The sequence below is a fragment of the Mytilus californianus genome, unplaced genomic scaffold (assembly GCF_021869535.1).
Source record: "Mytilus californianus isolate M0D057914Y unplaced genomic scaffold, xbMytCali1.0.p SCAF_1, whole genome shotgun sequence".
NCBI classification, from domain to species: Eukaryota; Metazoa; Mollusca; class Bivalvia; order Mytilida; family Mytilidae; genus Mytilus; species Mytilus californianus.
In genome coordinates this window covers 67931392-67950950 of record NW_026262581.1, presented here as the reverse complement: position 1 = coordinate 67950950, position 19559 = coordinate 67931392, and the positions used below count along the sequence as shown (strand labels likewise).

Below are 19559 nucleotides of genomic sequence, written 5' to 3'. Positions count from 1 at the left end.
ATTTATCAAATTGAATGCTCTTCAATTTCGTACTTTATTTGGCTTTTTTAACTTTTTTTTATTCGAACGTCACCGATGAGTCTTTTGTAGACGAAACGCGCGTTTGGCGTACACAATTTTAATCCTGGTACCTATAATTAATTTATTAAGACAAAGTAAAAGTGCTTTTAATATTATTGCATTTATAAATATATATAAGACATAACTGGTTCTATAGTTGATAGTTTCAAGCATTTCAATAAGGTCGATAGAAAATAATTTTAAACACATTTGGGTGATAACAAAGACTCGGCTGGGTTCTGTACTCCATTCTGATTTTATCGATGTTCTCCAGGCTCCTTTGAGCAACTTGTTTTGTCACTCCTTTGAGCAATGTGTTTTGGCCCTGGGCTCCGGTTGAGCAATAATTTTGGGCCCCGGGCTCCTTTGAGCAATGTTTTGGGGCCTCGTGCTCCAAGCCCCGGTGGTAGTAATCAAGGGCTCAAGATCAGCATACATGGAGCCAGTGTTATTACCCCGTCCATGAGCAAGTTTAAGTGTGTTATAGTGATAAAGAGGAACATGGGCAAGTTGAATTTTTGTAGTGAGAAAGTGAGAAAGACGATACACATATTTGGTTATGGGCACAGACGAAACATAAAATAGATTGGTGCCAGGAGCAAGGATTTATACAGTATTACATGTTCTATACAAATCCTATAAAAGGAGTAATGAAAAATAAGTTTCTGGCTTAAGCTATAGTCGGACAATTTTATCAATTTTTACGAAGCAGGGTAATATATACGGAAACTAAGAAAGGCAAACAAGTTGCATGGACAAAATACAAATTACAACCCTCAATGAAAAAACTGCGTGTGTCGAATAGTTTGTGTAAACCCATTTCCTGTTCAGAAAACCGTTCATAGGTTAAAGAATTTGAACTGAAAACTGTGATCCTTTTTCCCAAATGAAAATTGGAAACCCTATAATATAAAATTCAGCGGGAAATTGGTATCATAAGTCTGCAACCATTAGGCGCAACGTATTATCATCACCAAGTATGTCTGTCCAATAAGAAAATATAAATATTGTGCAGTTGGTCGAAACAGTTTCTAGTCGAAAAAAAATGAAAGAATTTGTATTATATGACTGCTATCATTCTTTTATTGCCCATTTCATCTCTCTGTCACCATGGTGATTTGTATATTATATAATCAAATACATGATAAAGATGTTTGTGATATCTATACGAATTTAAGATAATACTGTATATTTGCCTTTCTGACTGCAGGGCGGCTGAGATTACTTGATAACCAAGGATTTGTATAGTACAATTTCAAATCCTTGATAACCCATGACGTCCTTTAATTACATGTGACTAGTGCAAAACTCAATTTTATTCCACATAACTTGAATAAATTTCATGAAAATAAATGTTCGAAATTGGTGTGTGCATATTGTTAACTAAATTAAAATAGGCTGCAGCAGTGCTAATGCACATGTAACATAATCTGGCCGTGATGGGTTCAACCATTTTATTGAAGGTGTGTCAGTTATTGCATTATTTAACATACAACTGTTTATCCAGCTCTACAAGTCGACCTTGAAGTTAAAGATTAAATACAATTAAGTATTTCTTGATTACATAATGATTGACATAACACAAGTCTCACAAAATACCTGGGAAATTAATCAATAAACGACTTATCTCTCCCCGTTAAATAGAACAGTCCAAACATTTCACCCTGTACTCATTGAATGAAAGGATTTTGACAATGGCGGTGTGGGAAGTTATTCCCTTACTGATTTTACTTTTAGTTTTAAACAAAACAGTTTTAGTTTTTACACAGGACCAGTTTTTAACACCGCCTTACTTCAATCTTGCACAGTCGCAAGAAATAATAGCAAGTGCAACATGCGGAGTTGGAGTTTCAGGACGAGAGTTATTTTGTAAACTTACAGGTGCAACCGGCGAATATGCAAATAGATTTACACCAACTAATGAAGTTACTATAATGGAAGGACAAAATTGTGATCTTTGTGAGGTTCCTAGTTCTGAGGGAACCATCAGATCAACAAAAGAACATCCTGCAGAATTTGCTATAGATGGTACAGAAAGATGGTGGCAGAGTCCCCCTCTCTCCAGGGACTTGAAATACAACGAAGTCAACCTTACAATCAATTTAGGACAGGTAATATTATTAGTATTAAACAGTAATAAAAAGTCCGCATGCTGGAATTTAAGTGACTGATGAGGGGAGGGATTTGGTGTACATTACAGTTTCAATTTACTGAAAAGGGGGGGGGGGTCCCAGCTCACTCTTTCACATACACAAAATGTATTTCCTTGCTTTACTTTGTCTTCTTCTTGGATTTTGAGTAATTGATTAAACAGTATGACGATTATATATCGTTAAGTTGTATGCAGCTTGAAAGTAAAAAAATACAAATGCATGTTTATATTCATGTACAAATGTATGTAAAAAGGGGGGTCTGTCAATAGTTATATAAACATGAAAAAGTTAACTATAGATACAATTATACTTTTATTGTTAAAATTTAGGTTTTTTTGTTCTTATTCTGTACTGATATGACATCTAAGGCTCTAAGCCAAGGTAGCCAGATTAACAGTTTTGACAAAACCCATTAAATTCCCTAAGGGCTAAGAATAGTTCACAAATAAATGAAAATTTTCTATTTATCAAATTTTACTTTTGACACTTAAAAAAAATGCATTAATTTTTCTTCAAGTTGAATTGACTTAATTTGAATAATAAGATGTTGCAAGCATACCATTATCTACAATTATGAAAATATTATTCAACCTTTTTAAAATTAGTTTGACAGACTTTCATTGTAAAATAATTAAAGACTGTCGTCCTCTTTTTACCAAATAAAAGGTACAATGTATAGGAACATTTTGAACTCCCATACACGTATACATACATGTAGATAGTATCAACAATTACATAAGAATCCATTCATTCACTTTTTCACAAGAAGGTATTTCCTGTGCAGTAATATTTTCTCACTGACTTTCATCTGTGCGTGACCACCTCTTAACCTCTGAGGATTCTGGAAAAGTTGATTCATTATTAAGAGTTCATTTGTATCAAGTACTTATTATCCATTGTTAGAAATACTTTTAACCACAGTCAATCAAAATGTAAAAAATGCATATACTATGTACAAATGTATACATGTACATTTAATTTGTACCATCTTGCCTATTCTGCCTACAGAAAAACTTTGTAATGAACTTTCTGGTTAGTTTACTATATGTACATGCACTATAAAGAATAAATGTTGGATTCAAAAGATGTACAAAAGTACAAAAGGCACCTGATCCTTGTAACAATGTTGAGTTGTACTTGTGGAAAAAATTTGAACTTGTGAGTTAGGCTGTGATTTAACAATAAAAGTAAAAATAAACTTATCATAGAGATCCTAATTTCAGTACTTTAGGTACAAAATATGTATATATGTGTCTTAGGCCAAGATAGATACATGTATAAGTCTTTTCTGCTGCCCGACTGACCTTGTGTTTGATCACAAACCCTATAACATTTTATTCCCATGTCAAAAAATTATTCATGAAATACATGTAGGCTTTTGTGTCATTCGAGTTGACTACAAATCCTATTTTAGCTGACCTTTTCAGTCAAATTTGTGATAAGATTGACCAAAATTGATAGAAAAGTTGTCAGAACTTCAAAATTACAAAAGTCCCATAATGCATGTGCCAATTACCAGTATATGTTATGTAAATACTGTAATTGTATGTGTTATGTAAATATGGATTGGACTTGGAAGAAAAAACTTGTTATTTTCCAGATTTTGTCATGCAAAAAAAGATGGAATTGTGATCACCCTAATTTTTCATGACTGGAGGCATAAATCAAAACATACTTATATATTTTTTGGCCCTTAATATTTATGCACTTGTCGACCATACCATTCTTTATAAAACCTTAACCAGTGCATGAATACAGATAATAACCCATTTACATCACAATTAGGAAGTTCTTCATGCCATGAACTCTTTAAATTTAAATCTTTAAACCATTCAGAAGCTTTTAATCTTCAAACCATTTCACAAGCTCTAAATGGTCAAACCATTTCACAGGCTCTACATGTAAACTATATATCAAACCATTCTACAAGCTCTAAATGTTCAAACCATTCCAGTAGCTCTGAATCTTGATACCAATTCACCAGCTCTAAATTGTCAAACCATTCAAAAAGCTCTAGATTGTCAAACCCTTCAACAAGCTCTAGATTTTGATCATGAGAAATCAAAATGTGAAATAATGGATAAATGAAACTTTCATTATTTATACAGTTGAAGAAATAATGTGAAGACCCTTATATATAGGATTCTCAGGTTTTGATCTTAAAATCAATCCATTAAAAATTTGGAGACAGAAATTTCATAGATGTTGTCTTTTTGCCACCTCAGCGCAAATAGCTATAACTGGCAAGAATGTATAGAAACTTTATAATTATCAGAACAGAAATTGGAACATAGTGTTGTAAGATTATTGTAAGAAAGACTTTTATTTTAACTAGATTGAGAGATACTACATGTACACTTAAATTTCTGTGATAAAAGATAGGCGAAAGATACCAAATGGACATTCAAACTCATCAGTCCAAAATAAACAGGCAACGCCATGGTAAAAAAAGAAAAAGATCTAAAGACAAACAACAGTACACAAAACACAACATAGAAAATTAAAGACTGAGCAACACAAACCCCAGCAAAAACCTGGGGTGATCTCAGAACTAATGGAAGGGTAAACAGATCCTGCTCCACAATAATTTGGCAAATATATTTATATGTTTTGTGGCAGAGGACCCTAAGGGCCATCCAGTGTTGATTATGGTTTTTGTTTTGGTTTATTGTATTTACACAAAATGTACAAAGGAAATTAAAAAGTATTAACCAGTCATCTAAAAAAAAAATCATTTTAACTGTTAGTGTATCAGGCTTTGATAGAGTTAACTTTATTCTACATTGATTGTCATATTTTCATAAATGTTTTCATAAAATCTGTGAGTTCAACAACAGAAGCATGACGATGATGTTTCTGAAGAGTTTCAAGTAATGAAGGAATACACAGCTTATCTACATTTACATTTTACAGGAGCTTTGTCTTTCTTGTCTTTTTTAACTTTTACTTTATTTTTGAAGACCCATATATGATCAGGAATGATAAAAATTATATTTGGATTTTAAGAAGTCAGTATATAGTTTTTGGGTTATTCAAATAACCAATGTTTTGCAAAGAAACTTAATTTTCAAATGGTACTTTGGTCTAATGTAATGTTCATAAACATAAAAGATGTGAGTTGTAAATCTATTTTACAGAAACCCAACAAAACAAAAACCCTTAAGGCATCAACAAGTCAACTTATTGAATATTCTGTCTGGTAGTGCAAGTATTATTACTGCTGAAAATGTTTTTAGCATGGCCTTACAATCAGTGAAGAAAAACAAAAATTGCTTTCTTGCAGATTTTGTTTCTATGACAACCATATGACTTATCATAACAAGAACACATGTATAAAATTGCACATATATAAATGTGTAAATATGTTGCTTTTACATGTACCGGTATGTAATTTAAGAAATGGGAATTTATAAATTGTGATGAATGAATATGCAATTTAATATTCATTTTTTTTTATATATAATATTAGTTTCTTCAAATTTATACAGATTTATATGTACAGGTAGAAAAGAAGTGATTAAAAATATGCTCAATTTTGAAATACATAGAATTCCACATTACTGGTTTATTTTGTGTAAATTGATCTGTTGATATTTATGAATAGTGTCAGAAAACCATTTGATACATGGTTTTGGGTTACAGTTTACAACAATTAACATTTATCAATGTCAATAACTCTTATTTTCAATGTGAATTTATTCACAATTCGTAAATTTTCATCTCCAACAATTACATGTAGTCCCAAACATTTAGTTGAAAGTAAGTTCTTTATCAAGGGAAATAACTCTATATTATTTTTTATGTTTAAATAATAAAATCATCTGATTTTGACTTGATTCTTTATAGTTTTTCATAGTATGCTGTTCCTGTTTACAAGGGTGGAACATGTTCAGTCAATAATGATTTATAAATATAACTCAAAGTCATTTTAAAATCACAATTCATTGCTCAAAAGTTTAGCTTTATAAAAAAATGTGCAAGGATTTCCAATTACTTCTGTTATGTAATCATATTTAAATTTTAACAATTGTTTATCAACATAATTTATCAGATGTAATCTATCATTAACAGACTGGGATAAACTAATGCATTAGGAAATAAGTCAATAATACATAATGTAAATCACAAAGTGTATTTGTACATGTAAGTATATACATTTGTACATGTAAGTATATACATTTGTACATTTACCTACATGAAGGAGAACAAGGGGAAACATTTTTGAAGATGTAAGACACCCTGAAGAGGGCTGGATGCAGCATCTTTCAATTTTGGGCTTGCATGCAAGAACATAGATGAAAGGTCAATGTCATCTGATAATTTGGGTCATTAGGGTATATTTGTTTTTTGTATTTCATATTTATTTTTATATAAAAATGTTTTTCTGTTACAAATCATGATGTATTGTTTTATGTGTACATGTTATGCTGCCCATCAAGGGCCCTTGATTGGAATAATAAATATTCTTATTCTTATTCTTATTCTTATTCTATTTCACTGACATACTTGTTCCTTAGTATATTCCAACATGTTTGTTAAACATTTGTACAATGTACATGTACATATTTCACCCACTAAAGAGGTCACCTCATTTATTTAATGTCACTAAACTTAGTGCAATGGTTTCCAATGTTTTAAATATCTATGTTGGAGGTCATGCTAAAGTCAATGTCACCTGGTAGCATAATGCCAAAAAAAAAAAAGAGGTCCAAGAACTTGTTTCCACCATATTAATTTCAATTAACTTTTTAAAATAATACATTTAATCTAAGAAAAATTGAAAATTTGAACAATTTCAATAAATGATTCTTTATATATAATAATATGATTATAAAAGGATAGACTTCTCCTCATATCTTATCGTTTTTTAACATTTTTCCTGTAATACTTAACCATGTTGAACATCAAAATTATTTATTTTGTGGATAAATGAACTTTCATTATTTATACATTTGAAGAAATAATGTGAAAACCCTTATAGGATTCTCAGGTTTTGATCTTATAAATCAATCCATTAAAAATTTGGAGACAGAATTATATAGATGTTGGCTTTTTGCCACCTCAGCGCAAATAGCTATAACTGGCAAGAATGTATAGAAACTTCATAATTATCAGAACAGAAATTGGAACATAGTGGTGCAAGATAATTGTAAGAAAGACTTTTATTTTAATTAGATTGAGAGATACTACATGTACACTTAAATTTCTGTGATAAAAGATAGGCGAAAGATACCAAATGGACATTCAAACTCATCAGTCCAAAATAAACAGGCACCATATTAATTTCAATTAACTTTTTAAAATAATACATTTAATCTAAGAAAAATTTAAAATTTGAACAATTTCAATAAATAATTCTTTATATATTAATATGATTATAAAAGGATAGACTTCCCCCCATATCTTATTGTTTTTTAACATTTTTCCTATAGTTCTTAACCATGTTGAACATCAAAATTATTTATTTTGTAAAAATATTTCCTTTCTCCATTTGAACTGTACACGTATACCTAACAACAAAAATATTTTCATTTACCTGTGTTTTAAAGTAATTGCAAATGGCTGATATTTTTGTTCAAGCATATTGTTTTTCTTAAATTGTTTAACATTTCACAGCGGTATAACATGTTACTTTAATTATTCTTCCCTTAGTTTCTTTATTTTCTATTTTGTATTTACATTGTATCATAGATCAAATTTATTTGTTCAGTGTATGTTCACTAGTGTTAATATGTCTTTTGATTGAGTTAAGCCATTTCAATTGATAATTTATAGTGTGTCTTTTATGTTGTGATGTTACACTATTGTTTCAGATAAGGATGAAGGTTTGGTACCATTAAAACATTTAAACCCGCTGCAATTGTTTGCACCTGTCCTAAGTCAGAAATCTGATGTTCAGTAGTTGTCGTTTGTTGATGTGGTTCATAAGTGTTTCTCGTTTCTCCTTTTTTATATAGATTAGACCGTTGGTTTTCCCGTTTGAATGGTTTTACACTAGTAATTTTTGGGGCCCTTTATAGCTTGCTGTTTGGTGTGAGCCAAGGCTCCGTGTTGAAGACCGTACTTTGACCTATAGTGGTTTACTTTTATAAATTTTGACTTGGATGGAGAGTTGTCTCATTGGCACTCATACCACATCTTCTTATATCTATTAAGTTTAATTAGAATCAAAAGTGCATTATTTAGATAAAGAAAATTATAAAATTGGAAAAAATCCAAAAGTGTATTTCATCCTGCAAATGGGTCAATATTTATCTACAAATACAGATGCACAGATAAACCGAAGCAATATCAGTATAGAATACAGTTATTCCCTTCTGGTATCATTCGTCTGTTGCAAGAGAACAGTTTGCTTTCAAATTTTTGTTTTACATCACAGTTCATTTTGGTGTCCTCTTCAATTCATAGTCTCCATCCAAGCAATGTCAAATTCTTTAATGGCTCAGAAATTCAGTTTTATCCTTGCAGGATAAACATACTATGATAGTTGTCTCATTGGCAATCATACCACATCTCCCTATTTTTATGCACCCGCCGTAACGGAGGGGGCATTAAGTTTTACCCTTGTCCGTCCGTCCGTACGTCCCAAATTGGTTTCCATTCTCTAACTTTAGTTTGCCTCAACCAAATGTTAGGAACTTATACACAATGCTTATTACCACAAAAACAGATAAAGTTTGAATTTTGGTGGCGTCACTTTAACTGTTTTAAAGTTATGCCCCTTTACAAATGGAAAAATTGCTGAATTTTTCGTTTCCTTTCTCTTAAGTTTGCCTCAACCAAATATTATGAAACTTATACACAATACTTATTAGCACAAAACTTGGGTAGGGTCACTTTTACTGTTCTTCAGTTATGTACCTTTATTTGTACTTAAGACACTGAAAGGTCAACTGATTTTTTTTCGTAGTGAGTACAAATAAGTTGTGTATATTGCATATTTATTTTTAGGCTGTAATTTGGGTAGCGTCACTTTTATCTGTTCTTCAGTTATGTCCCTTTATTTGTACTTAAGAAACTGAAAGGTCAACTGGCTTTTTTCGTAGTGAGTACAAATAAGTTGTATATATTGCATATTCATTTTTAGGCTGGAATTTCTAGCTTTATTTTATCGTAGGATAAGTAACAAATACATGAAATAGATCTTTAGCTATAAAACTTTATTTATAGAGGAAACCAGTTGCACTGAAATTAGTACTTGGATCTTCTGTTGGCTAACATTTGTTTTCAAATGAAAACAGTTTTGATAAATGAAACAAAACAACATTTTTCTTTTCTTATATTCATATCTTGAATTATCAGTCAGGGGAATTACTTAAATGGGTGATTTAAGACACTTATTCAAGTTAAAAGTAAGAATAGTCTTTTTTTTAATAATCACCTATTTAAGTGGTACAAATAAATACTAGACTTAGTGATTTTATTTTATTGTACTTTAAATATATATATTACTAATGATCCTGGGACTAATTATGATGCTAAAATTATCAAACCAAAATCTGTGTTTATAAGATGGGGGTCATGTCAGGTGATGACCCTGTACTCAATCTAGGATAATGTAATAAAATTCACTTGTTTAAGTATCTTAACTCAATTTCTTCCAAAAAATCGCTTCTTTAAGTATTATTTATTAATTTACCCCACTATTTTCAACACCCATGAACAATAAAATTTTATTACTTGATCTGAAAGCTAAAACCATGAATTTTATAGGAAAATACTCCCACTGCTGGAAAAAAAGTATCAGATCATTATGTAAAGCCTTCAATATAGCAATTTGTTCAACAAATTTAGAATTTAGAGATGAAAGATTGCATTAAAGACATAAACCTTGCTACTTGAAAGAAGCAAAAGGTCCATTTTTTTTTTCAATTGTACTAATAATTAGATAAAATCTAAAATTGTATGTTTAAAACTTTGGTAAAACTACACAATCACAGAATTTCTAAATTGCTACTTAGATGAATTATTTAAAAATCACTTATTTCAGTAATTCCCCTGACTGAATATATATGGTTAACAACATATCATTTCTTAATCAAGTTTGATAGAAATTTCTGAAACTGTATATTAAAATTTGTGATGATTTACAACGACCCTATAGAAATGGTGTGTATAATTCGTCTTTCATCTGTAAATTTGTCATTAGAATTAAATTCTCCTAGGTGATCATTTAAATTCTTAAGTGTCAGAGGGTTTGAAGAAAATGATATCAAGCAAGTGTTGAACCATATCATTGAATTGTTCCTTATTTTTTAATTTACAACAATGACATTACTTTAAGAAAGTCCAAAGAGGTACATAGTTTTGTTTAAAAAAATGTCCTATGATCTCTTATTTAAGATGTTATTTTTGGGTTTATTTAAGAATTTGCATGACCTGTTTGTTATGTACATTTTGTGTACTCTGTTAGAATAGGAATACATTTGAACCATCACCCCATTAGACATGTTATAGTTGCATTTAATCTCATCCACAATCTTGCCCCAACTTCCAAATAGTAGTATATTTTAGCTACAGGTATATAATCTTCAGTTTTCACTAGAAATAATTATCATTTCTTCCTATTCATAGCTGATGTATTATTGGTAGCAGGAAATCATTCATATCGTTCTTTGGTAGACAGCTTTAAATACAAAAAATACAAAAATTAAATATCTAGTTTTAAATAGATTGATTTTTTACTGTATTGCTGACTAAGCATAAAATGTTATCTTTTGATACTTGTATATAAACTTGAAATTAATATTAGGTTAACTTTCCTGCCTAGTGATAAATTTTCAGATACTTTTAGCTTTTGAACAAAAGTAGATAAATTTCAAAGGCCAAGGAAAATTCTTAATCATATTTCTCAAATGCAAAATCCATTTACTTAATCATATTTATCAAATACAAAATCTATTTACTGAAATAGTAAATTGGCTGCTTACTGCTTAATAATTTGTGTGTTATAGATTCTGTTTATGTAGTTCATACGTGTTTCTCGTTTCTCGTTTTTATATAGATTAGACCGTTGGTTTTTCCGTTTGAATGGTTTTACAGTAGTAATTTTTTGGGGCCCTTTATAGCTTGCTGTTCGGTGTGAGCCAATGCTCCGTGTTGAAGGCCGTACCTTGACCTATAATGGTTTACTTTTATAAATTGTAACTTGGATGGAGAGTTGTCTCATTGGCACTCATACCACATCTTCCTATATCTATTTTCAATTGGAATATTTGATCTAAAATTATGTTTTATAAATCCTAACTTTTTGTTTATTTTTTGTTGTCATTTTCATTTCCTGTCCTAATGTAAAAAGACGCATTTCAATTGCTTAAATTATTTGATTCTTTTCATCAGAAATATTTATTATCACACCAGGGCTCGCACTACATGGAAATAATGGAGGGAAGCAACTTCTCTTTTTGAGGCTGGCTGAAAGAAAGTGGGAAGACATTAGGGATAATTGTGACACTGATTTACAGATGCACAGTCAGATTTATCCATATTCGTCTTTTACATATATATATCTATTTTCTATAAAATTATGGACTCATAAATATAATGTATTTTCAGGAATTTCATGTTGCTTACATCTTCATCAAGATGGCCAACTCCCCAAGACCAGGAGTTTGGGCTTTAGAAAGATCACTGGATTTTGGTAAAACCTTTCAACCCTGGCAATACTTTGCAGATACTCCAAGCGATTGTATCAAATTCTTCAACACTCCAGCAGATCAAGAAATCGCTGAAGATGACAGTGTCATTTGTACTACAGAGTTTTCCAAGATAGTCCCCCTTGAAAATGGAGAGGTAAATACCCCGAACATTGTTAATAATACTCAAAATGTTTGTTAGAGAAACTAATCAATGATATGCATGCCATTATTTTTACTACCATAAATTCAGAAAGTATTGGGAGCATTTTTTATTGCGATTTTCAAAGAATGGACATAAATGCTAGATTAATTATTGTGATTTCAGGTAAATCTGCATACAGATATATGTATTAGATATCAGAATGCAAGTTCTTATTATTGTGATACTCCCCTATTCTCATTATTCGCATTAATAAAAACCTCGAAATAATTTTTTAATTTACAGTATTATATATCATGTTTAGTAGTTTTTATCCAGAGCACATATTACATTTGTTTGTTTGAGAAGTAGTGTAGAGTAAGGCTTAAGAAAAAAATTGGTGGGTTTAGTATTGACCAAATTTTATAAGACTGATGCATCTAGGTCAAGATTTATTCTGGTGATCTTTATAAGACATACGGTTCCAGTATTATATAGATAACTTTACTGGAAGTTCTCCATTTGTAGTCTTGTCAATGAACAAAATGACATTTATTATCATGGTATTGAACTATTTAGTCCCAAATTGTGACAGAACTTTAATGATACAGCAACAGATATCTTGATGAATATTTAATGGTGAACTGATGGAATCTTCACAAAAATGCTAGGGTTGAAGCTCAAAATTAGGGTTGGTCAGGAATCCATAAACACACATAATTTGTTTACCTTAGGGCATACATCTTTAGCCTATGTAACAACAGGAGAAAGAGAGAGGGCAAATTTTCATTGTATCAGTATTTACACAAGAAATGATACATTCATAGACTCGAGTCAAATCTTCCTTTAAATTTGTTTAAATCCCATTTCTTTTATATTTTAACAATATAAAGGAATTAATCAGACAAATTTGTGTCTTTTTGTTCCCTTTACAATCTTATAAAGTAACTTCTTCTTCAAGTTATACTTATTTTAAATATCACGATAAACATGAACAATTTTAATCAACTAGACCAACAATTTTTTTAAAACCTTTGAAAATCTAGATATAAGTGAACAATCCTTATTAGCTTAAATAATCATTATGAAAAGAATTTAATAAACGGTACAACTATTTATGATTAAATGATAGTTTATATAACATGCATTGTACAACATCTATTTATACCAAAATTTAAAATTTTTATGTCCCCGTCGTAGGCAATGGGGGCATTAAGTGCTACCCTTGACCTTCCTTGCGTCCGTCAGTCCTTCCCTTTTCATTTCTGCACTCTAACTTCAAGTTTGCACCATGCAAATTTTAGGAAACTCGTACACAATGCTAGGAACCAAAACTTGCAGACTGAGTTTGAATTTTGGAAGCAATTCACTTACCGTTCTATAGTTATGCCCCTTTATAGCTTGGAAAATTTCAATTGAGTGGGGGCATTCGTGTCCTCAGACACATTCTTCTTTTAATTTTATATCACATCACATGGTTTGAAAACTATATTATATATATATTTTACATTCTTCAGATATAGACATTAAATCTTCCTTTAAATTAGTTTAAATCCCATTTCATTTATATTTAGCAATATAAAGGTATTTATCAGACAAATTTCTGTCTTTTCTTGACTCTTTACTAATAAAGTGGCTTCTTCAAGTTCTACTTATTTTAAATATCTTGATAAACATGAACAAATAAGGTTTGATATACTACTGTGTTAGTATAAGGTTATATCTACTTGATAATGTCAACAGTAGATTTATTGTATGGTTTGTAAGTACTTACGAAATGTTTGGATAAATATTTTATGGCCAAGTAATTTGACTTCCAATTTGTGATATATAGTTGGTATCTTTTACGTTGGTCTGGTACCTTTTACATTGGTCAAGAGTAAAAGAAATTCATTTGAAAAAGTTTACATGATTTTTATTAAACAAATTGAAATAAGCATCGTTTTCCTTTGATTTGATCTTGAAGTTAATTTATATAATCTTGTAGACATATAAATGATTACATTTCCTGTACACTTTGATAATTGTACTTATTTCATTGTGAAATTACAACCAAAAAAGGACATAGTGCATTGTTAAGGCTCCTTATAAAAATTAGAAGATGTGGTATGACTCTAAAGAGACAACTATCCTCCAGAGACCAAGTTGTGTAGATAAAAGAAACTATAGGTCATCATATGGCCTTCAACAATGAGCAAAACCCATACCATAAATCAATCTATAAAAGGCCAAGACATGACCAGATGTCAAACAATTCAAATAATAAAACTAACAATTTATGTACAAAACAATAAATGAAAAAAATATGATATGCAGCAACAAACAACAAGCACTGGCTTCTAACTTTAAATAAACATATGACATACAGAACTAGCCCGTGAAATATGTTTCAACTTATCATAATTTAATGTTGACTATTTCAAGATGAACTGGGCAACATGCAAATTCAAATGTTCTTTATGATTTTTGGCCACCAACATTTCTGTCAGTCATAAAAGAAATTAAAAAAAAACTACAATGTACCTCTGCCTTCTACAGCTTAATTTATCCTGCATCAAAAGATTCAAAAATAAGAGAAACAGCTAGATCATTAGAAGTTGTATAACTAAGGCATAATTTGATATCAATTAACCTTTAAATTGTTCTTTGTTGATAATGGTTGAGTACACGACACAAATTTAAAGCATAGATTATTTGATTTTCACTAGATTGTTGTATCCTTGGTTAACAACAGACCAAATGCAAAGAATTTCACATTTTCTGAGAAGCTACAGGACTGGACACAGGCGACCAATGTCAGACTTCGTCTCCTGAGAACAAAAACATTGTTAGGACATTTGATGGCTGTGGCTAGACAAGATCCAACTGTCACTAGAAGGGTAAGTTAGAACAGTGTTTCAGACCAGACCAACTTTATACTTACAAAAATCTTGATATAGTGAATAATAGGATTGTGAGTTGTCAACGTATATTTGTTCCGCCTAACAGAAGTTCCCCTGGAAACTGTTATAAACAATTTCATCATATCTGTTCCTGTTGGAACAAATATTCTATACCCTTTATTTCGTACGGGACAAATACTGTTATATTTGTTCCAGTGTAAATAATATTACAGAATATTTCTTCCACTTAGAACTTATATTATGAAGGAACTTCTATTTCGTGACAGAGTTTCTTATTTAGTTAAAAGTATTTATAGGAATGGTGTAAATTCTTCACTCTTTTTATAGATAGGATCAAATATTTGATTTTGTCATCACTTAATTATCCTCTAAAAAATCTCTTGAGACCACTGGACCAATTTAATTCAAACTTGACCTGAATGATCCATAGGATATTTAGTATATATTTTTTTAACCTATCTATCAACCACCATAGCTGCTTTAAAATTCTTACAAGTAAGATTTTATTTTTTGTTAACAAGAATGGTCAACAACAGTTTGGCTTGCCATTCCCCCCAACCCCCAAAACTATTGAAAAAGGGTCCCATTGATCATTATAAACTTACATACATCAGCCACATGAAATAATGAATAAAAACAGGTAAACAAGGTGTATGCCATATAAACAACTAAAAGAGTAAAAGATAGTTTTTATGTATACAAAAGCTTAATGATACTGTTGTTTGTCTATTGGTCCTTTTCTTTTTTTGCCATGGCGTTGTCAGTTTATTTTTCGACTTTTGAGTTTGAATGTCCCTTCTGTATCGTTCACCTCTCTTTTTTATCATAAATCTGTTTTATTATCCATTTTAGGATTAAGCAGAAAATATTAGGAATTTAGCAATTTCATTCTTTCTTATCGTAAACATTAGAAAAATAAAATTTCATGCAGTGTCAATGATGATGAGAAAAAAGGTCAGGAATTTGATGTGGATAAATAATATGGGAGTTGCAATTTTTTTTTGTGATAATTCATTATCTGTTTTGCAGTATTTCTATAGTATCAAAGACATATCTCTTGGTGGACGATGTGTGTGTAATGGCCATGCCGAATCATGTGATCGAGACCCTAACAATCCCCGCCTCCTCACATGTAAATGTCAACACAACACATGTGGAGAACAGTGTAACACTTGTTGCCCAGGATATGTACAGAAGTCATGGATGCCTGCCAAAGCTGGACACCCATTTGTTTGCGAACGTAAGTTTCAAAAGCTTACAATCTCTTTCAGAGTATCTTCACACTTGTATAATCAATCACATTTTAGTTTGATAACATTACCAATTCATTTTTAATTAACATATAATTAGAAACTCAAGAAAGGAAATTATTGTCTCAGTTTTATAAATAAAACAAATGATTCGATAAAAGCAATTTTAAAAACACCTCACCAGAAAGAAGACATTAAATCTTGTTTACACTGAATAAATTCTGGCCAATCAAAGTTAATGTAGTAGGTATGTTGGGCCAGTAATTTTACAACCTATCATATTTTAACAGCCTGTCAATGTTATGGACATACCAATGATTGTTTATATGATGCTGAGGTAGACAGACTAAAACAGAGTATAGATGTCTATGGTAAATACGTAGGAGGTGGTGTATGTCAGAACTGTAGGGTAAGTATATATAAATGTATTAAACAAAGTAGTCAATATTAAGGGAAGGAGATGTGGGTTAATTGAATGAGACAGAAACCCAACATCATACAAAAAAAAAACCAAAAGAGGCAACTATTGGACAACAGTGTATTTCACTTTCGAGGTTGCTCGGTATGCATGAATCAAATTAAACCATTGTTTAAAACCAATTGAAAGAGTGATAATTTGTATTATTAGCTTATCAAATAATAAAACAGATAATGACAAGAAGTTTAAAATACTGTTTAACATAAATACCGATCAAACAATTTTAGTTCACTTAAGAAAGCAAGCAAAGTTAAATTTCATACACCAGTAAAGTATACCCTTGAATAATTTAGCTGCAAAAATGAACCTAATTTTATTTCTGAGTAAATGATATTAATTTTCAGGACCACACAGAGGGAACTAACTGTGACAAATGTGTAGCTGGGTTTTATAGACCAGCTGGTGTGGACAGGGCTGCCAGGGATGCATGTAGACGTATGTTAATTTCTTATATACTTGAAAAATACAAAGGATTAAAGTTTGGATGATGACGCTCTATTTTTCCAAATTTCTGACTATTGATACTGACAATTACAAAATGATTATGCATAACAAGTGCTATTGTTCATTTTTGATTCAGCCATGCTGGATCTATGTGATCACTCTGGATTTGGAGATGGTGCTAAATTCCAAGTTGAAGACATATCATGAAAATAATTATTTGTTTCTATGACTTGCAGAAACTTTATACACCATTTAATCATCAAATATCAACTTTTGATATGTTAATTGTCCTTGAAATAAGAAAAGGTTTGGCGAACAACTTCATTATTTTAGATATACACTTGCATATAGTTCCTTAGTAAATCAAAATTTATATTAAATTGCCATTTATTAATTAATGTGGAAAATGTTACTTGTCAAGTTTAAGCAGTTGATAAGAATTATGAAAGTGTTTTATCCTGTAAGCCATTGAATAAAATTTGACTCAAGATGTGTCACAAGATTCCCACACTTTTTTGAAATGCTATTATTCCCATTCTTTCGTTGGGCAAATAAGAGTATTGATACAATAGAAGTATGAATGACAACTGTCACGATTTTCAAACAATTACACTCAAAGGTGTTAGTATTAATTGGATTCAACTCCATTCAAAAGCAGTCTTAATTGACCACAGTTAATATATCATGACAGTTGAGAATCATACTGGTATTGAGGTCAAGAATTTGTGTTTTCAATTTATTACACATCTAACTGAATACACAAAATCTTGACTTCAATAGTGTACCTATTATTTATTTTGATCAACACTACATAAAATTATTCTGTTAATTTTGTGTGAAAGCTGACGCTTAATTAAGATGTTTTTCTTTTAAAAGAAAAGACTAAAAAATAAAATCTGTATAAAAAATGCAACAAGATTTTATTTCACTTGTAAAATCAGTGTCATAATCATCTGATGTAAGTTAATAATTAAGGTCTATTTAAGTTACAATTATCAGTAATTTGGTTGAAACAATAAATTTATTGCATAACTCTTACCTGAGTATTTTCTGCAATACAATTTATTTGTATATTCCCCATTATATTGCTATTTAACAGGAATTGGAATTATCTCAGCATTAGGTATTTGTACATGTATATTTGAATACAGGAAATGTATTTTTTCCTTAATCATAAATGAAGAATGAACACCCATTTAGATAAAAATTAGTTATTTATTTTTGTTGTTGTTGAGAAAGGGCATTTTTAATGCCTCTTTCTGGAAATTATTCAGCCAATTATTATTAATGGCATATAGAAATATGCTACAAGCTTGAGGATTTCCCATAACATTCTTGTCAAAATCATTTAATTTCAAATGTTTCTAAAAAAAAGAAGATGTAAACAAATATGACAGTGCCTTCAATTGAAATACCAAAATGATTTGCATCAATATTGCAAAATTCTCCATCTTGTTGGCAATAGAATAGATATTTGACAGTGAGATTATGGAAATGGTAATAAAAAAGAAATATTGAAAGTATGGTAAGAAAAAAAGTCAAACTAGCTACAAAATTTGCTGGATCACAACATCCACGATGCTTTGATTTTCCATCAGTCTGAAAGCCAACACTGTATGCTGTTTTCGCTTTTGTCTTTCACAGCATGTGTATGTGACCTCAAATTCTCTACTGGTGATTGTGAAGATGAAACAGGTAGATGCAAGTGTCGTCCAGAATACACAGGTCAAGATTGTGACAGGTAAGAACATTTTGTCCAGAATACACTGGTAAAAAATTGTGACAGTTTCAGAAAATATTATCCAGAACACACAGGTTGGTATTGGGACATACAAGTTAACATGCCATAAACAAGTAAAAATCAGGATAGTAACAGGTTTTCATGATACCATGCAATTGACCATTTTCGAGTCATGTCCTTCCCCGGAAAAGTTCGTCAATTATGCACGCCTTTATGACTTCATTTACCAGATAGAGGGTACCACATGTATCCCTGCACTATAAAAGTTCATCAAGCATCTTTGTGATCATTATGCAGGCTAATCTAGAAATAATATTTTTTCCGTAAGTACTTAATCACAATTCCCTAATGACAGCAGTGCTGATTATCAATTATAAGAATTTAATTTGCCGAATAATTAGGGCAATATAGCATCATATTTTTTTCAACCACTGGATCAACATGGGAAGGAAGTGACGATGCCCCTAAACGCACGAATGATGTTCACTAAAACCAAAGTTTTTGACGGAAATGCAATTGATAGAAAGTGGTCTATTAGCAGGGTTCTCACCAGGGCTTCCAAAATTATTTTTTGCCAGCCGGACATTTTATATATTATCCCGATTTTAATCCCTTAAGACTAAATAAACAAAAGGCAATTATGGTAATAAGTTGCCGAGTTGGCCATCCCAATGATTGACATTAAAAAGAAACGATATTAAACTTTCTTTGATTCAAATTCGAAGTTCTGATGTAAACTGTAAAATTGGTAGT

General features: G+C 30.7%; 1 protein-coding gene across 2 annotated transcripts in view; it reads left to right on the top strand.

Annotated features, from left to right (window-relative positions):
• Window positions 1-1715: 1715 nt before the first annotated feature.
• Window positions 1716-19559, top strand: part of LOC127706551 (laminin-like protein epi-1) — a 122253-nt gene continuing 104409 nt past the window's right edge. For both annotated transcript variants that reach the window (XM_052211217.1, XM_052211209.1), the window contains exons 1-7: window positions 1716-2171; window positions 11769-12005; window positions 14699-14869; window positions 15923-16133; window positions 16434-16552; window positions 16966-17056; window positions 18710-18806. In XM_052211217.1, coding sequence (XP_052067177.1) covers window positions 1755-2171; window positions 11769-12005; window positions 14699-14869; window positions 15923-16133; window positions 16434-16552; window positions 16966-17056; window positions 18710-18806 — 1343 coding nt within the window. In that variant the 5' untranslated portion in view covers window positions 1716-1754. The remainder of the gene's footprint in view (window positions 2172-11768; window positions 12006-14698; window positions 14870-15922; window positions 16134-16433; window positions 16553-16965; window positions 17057-18709; window positions 18807-19559) is intronic.